The sequence below is a fragment of the Sinocyclocheilus anshuiensis genome, unplaced genomic scaffold, assembly GCF_001515605.1.
Source record: "Sinocyclocheilus anshuiensis isolate Anshui unplaced genomic scaffold, SAMN03320099.WGS_v1.1 scaffold955, whole genome shotgun sequence".
NCBI lineage: Eukaryota > Metazoa > Chordata > Actinopteri > Cypriniformes > Cyprinidae > Sinocyclocheilus > Sinocyclocheilus anshuiensis.
In genome coordinates, this window is record NW_015546094.1 from 697,910 (window position 1) to 708,099 (window position 10,190).

At 38.7% G+C, this 10,190-nt stretch overlaps 1 protein-coding gene across 1 annotated transcript in view; it reads left to right on the forward strand.

The window, feature by feature from the left end:
- Positions 1-607: 607 nt before the first annotated feature.
- The window catches only part of LOC107700185 (ETS domain-containing transcription factor ERF-like), a 51,964-nt gene continuing 42,381 nt past the window's right edge, over positions 608-10,190 (forward strand). The window contains exon 1 of the mRNA XM_016501744.1: positions 608-1,168. Coding sequence (XP_016357230.1) covers positions 1,147-1,168 — 22 coding nt within the window. The 5' untranslated portion in view covers positions 608-1,146. The remainder of the gene's footprint in view (positions 1,169-10,190) is intronic.

The following is a 10,190-nucleotide window of genomic DNA, read 5'->3' on the forward strand; positions in this document are numbered from 1 at the left end:
GAGGGGGCGTGACTCAGCCGATGCCCCATTCCCCTCCTCCTCCTCCCCCTGCGCCTGTGGGCGCGAGCGAAACACGACACCCGAGAGAGAGAGAGAGAGAGAGAGAGAGCGAGAGCGAGAGCGAGAGCGAGAGACAGAGAGAGAGAGAGAGTATGGAGTCAATGTAATGCCACTTATATATGCAAAATAATAAAGTTTTGCAAAAGAAAATAAAGTTTTGCAAACGAAAATAAAGTTTTGCAAACGAAAATAAAAATTTGACTGAAACGCAAAATAAAAGCAGCGTTGCAAATAAATTAGTAGATATGGCCATGGAAAATATGTATTGCAAAATCATTGCTTTTGTGCCGTTTCATTTATATTTTGCAATTCTTTATTTTTGTTTGCAAAACTTATTTTTTTCTCGCAATACTTCATTTTCTTTTGCAATTCTTTATTTTTGTTTGCAAAAAACACATTTATTTTTTCTCAATACTTTTATTTTCGTTTGCAAAACTTTATTTTCGTTTGCAAAACTTTATTTTCTTTTGCAAAACTTTATTATTTTGCATATATAAGTGGCACTATATTGACTCCATAGAGAGAGAGAGAGCGAGATGGGGGAGGAGACAGCGAGTAGTTTCAGACTAGGGAGAGTGGAGGAAGAAAAAAAAGTCGGTGTGAAAGAGAGAATGGGAAACTGACTGATATACTGCGAATGGCGAGCCTCGGGAGAGCAGATGACAAACTAACACAAGGATAAAATGTTGCGAAAATCATCATCAGGGATCAAGAGCGCGAGTTTGTAACAGTGAGACGCGGAGCGCTGCTTTCCTGCGGTGTTGGGATTGTATCGATCGCTCCCGGGACAGACGGCAAAGCGCTGTTTCGGAACTCCGCTGCACCCCGTCCCGTCCCGTCCCGTCCCGTCCCGCCGCGCCAGTGGAAGTACCGAGCCGCTTTCCCAAACTCAGCGCTGACGGTCGGGGGTTTGGAGGGATCGCGAAAAGAGGCCAGAAGTCGTTCTGCGCGAGCAACAAGAGCGCGGATCATTGGACAAAAGTTTGGCCTTTTGGAGACGGGGGTGCGGGAGAGGCCGAGTCTCGCCACTGCTGAACTGACAACTTACCCCAGCTCGCTGTGTGTTAGGGGCAGATAACTTTCACCATGAAAACCCCGGGGGACGCGGGTAAGTTACCCAGGCATTCATTATCAAGTGCTGCCACAACTTCGACTTGTGAGCTTGTCGAGCCAGTGTATCGAGTCAGGATTTTACTAAACATCAGTTTTATTGAGCAGTCAGCAATGTCAAAATGGATGTAACGTTATTAGTTTCACGACAACTGACTTTTACTTTTAGAAAAGTTGACTATTTTTCGACGATTTATTACTCTGACATGTCAACTGATTCACTACTCGGTTATTTTTTGTTTGGCTTGCATTATATGGTTAAACTCGTACGTGTTTAACTCGTGAACTTGAATGGCAGTTTTCAAATATTAAAACTAATAAATAATGCGGTCAGTTGTCCATTCATTTTAATGACCTCAAGTGTCGCGGTGTAGTCTAGACGTGTAGTCCAGCTCAGTCTGTTCATTCTAGTAGTCCTAATGTTAACACGTTCTCAAGTTTGCGGTTTTACTTTAAATAGTTACATTCAAACCTAACGACCGCTTCATTTCAGTTTCTTCCAGTCCTGTCAGCGCGAAACCTGTTGAATGCTACAACTTTAAAACAGCAGCCTGTACTTCTGTCGTTCTTGGAAGTATGTCGAAATCGATGCTGTGAATTCCCCGCAAAATTTTAAATACTTTTTTCCCCCAAAAATGTTCCTCCTCGCACTCTGCGCCTGTAGCAGTAGCATGGCACATTCAAAATGGAAGCCCCGCTTTCTCACCGGAGTATTTAATTATCATGTTACTTTGTTTACAAATGGACCACTTTGCATTCGCTCCAGTTTCTAGGGTTTTAAATATAGACCTTTACGCTTGTAAAGTGCAGTGAAGCCTAATTACACAGAGCTGCGCACTAATATCCCGTTAGGTGAAAGGATCGCCTACTTTTATGATGAATGCTTTCCAGTAGTTTGAATTCACTTTAATCACTGTTAGCATACTTGCCGCAAGTATTCATTTCCTAACATGTATCTACTTATGCAGTATGCACTTGAGAAGTTGCTACTGTCTCGCCAACTACAGGAAGTTTCAGTAGCCGTGTTCAGGAGGCCTATTGTGGCATGTTTGGGAATCAATGTTGAGACTCTCTCGCTTTCTCTCCCTCAATCACGATTCACAATCATTTCTCCCACATCACGATTTTCTCAGCGGTCGTACCCCGACACCCACGCAGCTCGAAGTTTTAAGGACTTTTAACTGTTATATTCATCAACGCTGCGAGCGCGCTACGCCATTAACCTACCGAGTGTCTAAGCGCGCGATGCATACAATATCAACACATTCGAAAACCACATTTTACTTTCAGCTGTGATTTGTTTAGACAACATTATCCAAACTTTTCCCCATATGGAGTGTATTTTTAACTAAGAAGGTGCATAAAATTGAAATTTGATGAAGGTTTTGTGGTTGACCTCTTGACCTGCTCAAAAATACATACTTGCGTTAGTAGCATTGGTTTTCCCTTTTTGCAAGATAAAAGTTTCGTATCACACATATCTCATCTTCAGTCCACAGACGATGGCATTTTTATGTATGTTGACTTTGTAAAGCTGAACGTCAGCGATGAGGTGCAGAGACGGGATGAAATGTTGCTTTAAGTCAGGTGGCAATAACTACTACAAGTACCTTGCGGTTTTATCATTCTACGGCTGTGCAGGCCACATTCTGACCTCGATAGTTACGAGGTGAGCTCAGCTGCTGAGTATGCAAGCGAGTGAGCGAGTAAGAGAGTAAGACGAAGATACAGTACCGAGTATAGGATGTGGTTTCCAAGTGCTTCACTCTTTATCAGATTTTAGTATGTCTTCAGTCTGTGTTCTTACCTGCAAACACCCACAGAGGTATAAATACGTAGCGCATTTCGGTGAGAGAGCATTTTCTCTGAAAGCCGTGGTTTGTTATGAGAACAGGAGGTGACAAAAGCGTTGGTATGGCGTGCATCCTGATAAAAGTCGTGTGTGTCTGTCAGTCCTTGTAAAACTGACACTATCGACTTCATCAAAAAGCTCTCGCCACATGAATCGCATTAGATAAGAGACTGCTCTTATCAGTTCCTCACTCTCTGACTGCCACTTTGCATGAATTCAGAGAATGATGCGCACCTCTTCAGGCTTCCTCCTTTTCCGGGTGCTGTGTGTCTGCACAAATAGGCTTCCGCTGACCCTGGCTGATCACGTTTCCTCTGTAACATCTGAAAGTGTCTGTGGTTTAACTATGGTCTACCCATCAGGCCTCAGTGTGTATTTAGTACAGCAGTATCCTGAATGGCTAACCCTGTAATTTGTGTGCTGTCTCATGAGATGGTCGTGAAGAGTCAGTGGTTAAGATTCCAGCTTTAATTTGTAATATTGGTTTGTTATTTTTCAAAGAGATAGGTGTTGGCCATCAGTGTCAAAAATGCATTCAATATTCAGTATTTGCCCCACAGGCATTTGTAACTTTATGAGGTCACTTTTTTTCAATCATATTGTGTCAGCCTTGTCAAATAGCTTATAAATTAAGTTTAAGCAATCATTAAAATAAATTCACAGTGGGAATAATTACATAAGCTGCTATTCATTAAAATAAATTAATATGCTTGCAGATATTCAGCACAGTTGCTAAGTGTGATATTGCTTTTACGCAATAGCTAAATAAACAAGAAATTAATATTGAGTAACTTACATTTTAGAGAATATAGCCAGCTACCTTATTATTTTTGTCTGTTTAATGGTAGTGTTAGTGTTTTAAACAAATTGAGTGAACGATTCAATGACTCCCTCAATTAGTCCCTTGTTTTGTTCTTGTGAATTAAGTGAATAATTCAATGATTCCCTTATAAAGAATTCCACTCAGCCAATCAAATTCAAATTGTTGCATAAATACATTTAAATAATAGCAACTAGCCTATATCACATTTTAAATTTCAGGTGCATTTTTGACCCAGTCCCAGATAATTTCAAACCCTGGCATGGTTTTCATGTTGCTTACTCTATTTATTCTACATGTTTGCCTGTGTGTTTGTGAGTGTGTCGTTGTCATGCTCACTGTAAGCTTGTTTCCATATACAGGTAGGTGTAATAGATTGTTAATTTGGAATAACTAGCAGCCTTTTATCACTCGTTCACATTGTCACACAGGAGACCGTGTGCTCCATTTTAGTCAGTGTTATGCAGCCGTCTCAGTTGTTCAGGTCTCTCTGGAACCAGTTCAACATCAACAGGCACCTCTCTATGTTTACATGCTTATGTATCCTGTTCGGCAGCATGTGTGTGTGTTTGTGCGAGACAGCCACCGAGCGAACGTGTTTTGTATTTTCCGCACTGCCTAGTTTCCCATCAGGCCCATCAAACGATTGTGCCGTCATGCTATTTCTGTGAACGCCTGTAAATGTCACACACATAGGCAGGATTTTTCAGTGACATTGAAGTGTGAGGCCGTATTAAACGCTGCAGCGATAAAGTCTGTACTTTTTTTCTTACATCGCTCGCCTTGGGAGCACTTGTATCTCGATTTAGGAGCGTTGGGAATAAATGTTTCACTGGAAGTGTACGGATGGTGTATTTCTAGGGATGAATGAGGTCTTCTGGGGTTGAATAGTATTTTGTTTGTTTTTACCCCTAGAGAACAATAATGGTGTGTCCACCGACAGGGGAGCACAGTGGTTTGTGTGTGTTTGCCATGCAAGTGGGTTACGGGGGCAGCGCAGAATACGAGCGAGAGCGTCCATGTGTTGGAGTCATTTATGGAGTGACAGAAGCACAGAGGCCCCTGTGTATGATCGGGGGGAGGGGGGCAACATGTGTGTGTATGACCCTGACCTCGTGACCTTCCATAGCTGCACCCCTAACCCTGCATTCCAGCACACGCCCCTGCCCCCGCCGGTCACATGCCACGCAGCCAATGGCATGAGGGCCCGATGCCATCTCCTCAACCAGATATGTTACTCTAGAAGAGCGTATGAACCACGTCAGCCTGGTTTCATTTCCTTATCTAATTTCCTAAATTCGTCTGTGTAATTCCCCATTTCTTCAAATCAGAAGTACTACAGATTTACAATATTTGAGTAAGGTTAGTGAGGTCAGATGTCATCTCGCTCTCACTTTCCTTCCCTTCTGTCCTGTTCTTCCTCTTCAAGCGTCAGGAGAATGTTAAACATTCAAAGCAAATGTTTTGTGCGTCACACAAAGTTGTAGCACAGAAGAACAAGTTGATGATTGAAGTGTTGTGTGGAAAGAATAGTTTAACCGATGCTCTATTATGTGGTTTGATATTTGCATGTCTTTCACAATAGCATACCTCACATATCCGAGGAGCCTTCAGTAGGATGTTCATTAACATGACAAACCACTGAAGATGAACTTAGAGGCCTTTATGAAACCATGTAAAGCTGTGTCAGGGTGCTAATTTTTGGGTTTCCATTCAAGCACAAAACAACTGAGCTTTGAGTTTTCTGCTTACAGAAGTTTGCAGATTTTCAACCAGGTTCGTGTTGGTAAATTGTCGGTAGCATATTTAAATGAACAGTGTGTATTTTTTCTCCATATTACCTGCACACAGATATCCTGGTGTAATTGTCAGCTAAAACACGTCATCTGGTGGATTTTTGACAGCTCCAGGGCTTTTGTGAAAATTACAGTACTTAGCATTTTTATATCCCCCACTCAGTCAGTCGTATTGAGCCAAGTGCATTATGGGTTAAGTTTCACTACCATTTTGGCAAAAGGGAATGCCACAGGCCATCTTGGTGTCAGCAGCGGTGAATCACCTCTTTAAGTGCCATAATACAGTAAAAAATTACACTGTGCTGTTTTATAATATTATAGTATTATTGCAGATTCGTTAAACAGAAATGTGTAAGATAATTGTTTTCGCATGTACTTAAATTTTTTTTGTTTTGTTTTTCTTGTCTAAACGGTCACAATGCCTGATAACATATTCTATAAATTATTATTTTTTTTTTGGTTTGTTTCTCATATACTTGTTTCAAAATTCAAATATAATAAAATAAAATTTCAAAATAAAATAAAACCTTTGATTAGGTATATTTTTTGTATGTTTTTTTTTCTCTACAGTAATATTTGTGGCTAACTAAAAAATCTATTTTTGACTGATGGTGGCATTGTTCATCTAATCCCGTAAAACTTTTTTGATGATAATAACAGAGTTAGATTTAAAAAAAAAAAAAAAAGGTAGACAAAAATGTACCTATCTTTGCAACAATTTTTTCCTGACTTTTATTATGGGTCTGTCTAGGGACTATTTACTACTGCTTCTCAGTTGCTATTATTTCTATCTGCACTTGATTCCTTTATATTAATGATAAGACTAAGAATATGAAGTGATTTATTAAATAAATAAATATGTTTAGCATTTTATTGAACTGATAAAAATGTTCCATACCATGAAAAATGGTCATTTTATGGAAGTTAAAAAGTAAAACCTCTTACCTTCTAATATCCTTATGCCATCTGCTCCTAATGGTTGCGCTTTCAAATATGTATGCCATCTTTGATATCTAAGAAGGCGTGTCGTGCCAACCAAACACTTGAGAGGGCATTAAAACATAAGGCTTTATTGATATATTTAGCAAAACCCTGGTTCACAAGCTTAAAAACAGCATCTCAGGACTTGGATAATCCTGTTACATTACCTTTCTTTATTAAATTTTTAGGAGAAGTACTCAGAAGAATCTGCATTGACATTTAAATGCTCACTATCAATTGCTACTTTGACTGTACCTATGGAATCAACAGAAAAAGAAAATGTCCCAGACTGCATTGCACGGCATAATAGCTAGGCAGAGAAGTACCATTCATTCACAAACTCTAAGGACTCAGTACTTTTTTTAATTGATTATTTTTATTAAATTCTGTGTCTGTGAATGTTAATATGTTTTTTAATGAGATGCTAAAGGTTAAGTGACCTTTTCTGCTGATTTTAAACATCTCTTTCCAACCACTGTTTACACTTCACACTGTAGCTTTCCATTACACTTTCAGAGAAACCTCCATTAGCCTTTTATTAGACTTGCACATAATTGCACTGCACAAAGAGAGTTCGGACATCTGCTTTCACTCATTTAGGATGATGCAGAAGAGACGCAGTCCTACAGACTATATATATATATATTGAGCCACGTTTATTGATTTTGAATAATGGACAAAGTGTTGATATTGATGGATGCGCCATTGACATCCGATAATAGGGCGATCTTCTTATGGTTCAGCAAACACTCACTCTGTTAACGCTGACACACATGCTCTCACACTGGTTTGTTTTGCAGAAAAAACGTGGACCTCCCACATTCCTGCTCAAAGCTTAAATCACTGCAGCCTGTGTGGCATTACTCATTCCAGGAAAAGCATTCTGCCAAACACAACCACACACACACACACACACACACACACACACACACACACACACACTCATTTACTCAAGCACTAACTCTCACACATCGAATCGCATTCTTGGAAAAGCTTGCTTTTTAGGGCATTCTTGAACACGGATGCTTCATACCATGACACAGATAGTGTTCCACAGATGCGTTACAAACAAAAACGTTTAACTTTTAGGTCATGTGTCTTAGCATGACTAAAAATCTTTTTCTCGGTGCGATTAGAGCTTTAACTATGTTTGTGGCTGTGTTTCTCTCTGTCACGCTGTACTTAGCTGTTTTCCCGACACTTTTTGTGCTGATCCGGCTGTTCATTAGAGCTCAGCTGCTGTTAGATTGTGTGTTCTGGGTCCAGACTGTCATCAGGAGCTTCTGTGCTCGAAACTGATGAAATGCATCAAAAGCGACGTTGAGACGTTAACTGATATTAAGTGCTAGTCATAAGCACTTCAGATAAGGAGCATTTTGCTCACACCATACTGTTTCCTTTTTCTCTGTCATCCACCTTTGACTCACTCCCCATGAATCCCTGGATGTTAAAGCATGTTGGATGTGTTTTGATGTGTTGTGATGCTGCTACAAGGTGTGTGTGTGTGTGTAGGTCAAGGTTTACCTATATTGTGTGGTCCAGATGTCCCATTAAAGATGAATCTGAAATCTGCTGGATTGTGAGAAGCAGCCAACAGTCCCCACAAGGACATACAAACATAAACAATGTATTAATGAAAATGTAAAAAATAAATCAAAAGCACTAGGTTTAGTAACATAATAGGATAAATATAAAAAAATCTTAAAGTTAATAAATAATATTTTAATGTTTATAATGTTTTTATGATATTGTATTTATTTATTAAAATATTTATATATTTAATATTTAACATTTTCATAGATCATTTTTAAAGTTTTATTTATGAAATGTTTAAATATCAGTATTTTCATGTTTTTAATATTTCATACAATTAAATTAAATTAACTAATAAAAAATAACTCAAAAAACAATGAATAGATGTCAGTAGAAAATCTTCTCTGTGATAGAACAACAAATAAAAAAGTAAAGGATTATAAGTAAGCTATAGAATTGTTTTATTTTAACAATAGCATTATGGCTAGTTTAAAGTTTCAGCAATAATATAAAAAACAATAGATGTCTGTGTTATGTCCTCATTTAGCTAGGTAAACATGTCTGTGTATGTGTATGAGTTTGTGATAATGCTATTCAAATAATAAAGAAAGTCAGCGCGCACACACTTTTATTCATTACACGGTCTAAACCTGTGTGTGTGAGAGTGTGTGTTTGTGTGGTCAACTGCCGGGAATTCAAATGCTGTCTGGCGCCACTTTAACACCCCACCCCACCCCCTCTCCTCCGTACCCCGTTCCCTTTCCTTCTCTTCTGAGGAATGCAAGATCATGTTCGCTCTCTCTCTCTCTCTCTCTCTCTCTCTCTCTGTCTCGTTTTCCCTCCGTCCTTCTCTTCATGTGCTGAAACCTGTTCAAGAGCTTGCTGGAGTTTGTTCTGAACTTTGAACCAGTTTGTCACCGGCATTTACGGCACTCATTTTCTAATTCATCAGTTAGGGTGTGTGTGTGTGTTTAGTGAAGGGTGTTTGTGATGTATTGGATGTGAGCAGGCGAGTGTGTGCATGTGCACCTATACACTAAGTGCTGTTAATCATATAAATGCCAGGATGGAAGACAGGTGGAAAATGTTTTCAGAGCTGCGAAGAGAGGACATCCTTCCCTCACGTGCTGCCCGCTTGTTGTGTAGACAGTTTGTTTGAGTTGCGATATTCTGTTACACGTTCACAGAAGGCAGACTGGATTTTAACCCAACACGCCTTCAGTATTACTATATTAAATAACATAACTGTGCAGAAACAAGTTGCCAGGTCTGAATGTGAAACAAGGTTCAGTGGGTTTTTAAGCTACGCCAAACTACACCAAATTGTGAATAGTGGAAAAAAGAATATTAATAGTTTTTAATTTAAATATTTAAGCATAGAAAGTATATCTGAAAGATGAAATTGCTGAAAAAATTAATACATAGTTGTCTTTCAATTTGAATCTGAAGCATTGCAACAGTTCAGTGTTTTTTTTTATATAGTTTATGTAGCTAATTTGTTCATAACTACACCAAACAGAATAGCAAAAATAATTAGGCCTATATTCATATTATAATATTCAATGTTTTTTAATTGACACATTTAGACAGAAAATGTCATTAACTCGTATTGTTAATATTGTTAACTCATTAGTCTAAAGATGATGACTGTCAACAAAGTCCTCAAAAAACAAACAGATGTGTGTGTGTGTGTGTTTTACTTTAGTTAGCTATACCTTACATGAGGGCTGCTCGATTATGACAAAAAATCATAATCACGGTTATTTTGGTCAATATTGTAATCACGATTATTTAACACGATTATTAGTGGGCCATATAACCAAAAAAAAAATTTAATGCAAGTCTAAAGCATTCAGTTAACAGCCTATAGAATTTGAATAATCAAATGTAAAATAAAACAGCATAGTCTTCACTGTAAGAATTAAACTTCCTTTGTTTCTTATTAAAGCTACAAAAGACCTTCTGTGAACAGCAGTGAGTGATTTTGTCTTTGTCTTTAGTTGTTTGATTAATATTAAGCCCACAGTCGGCAGCAGGA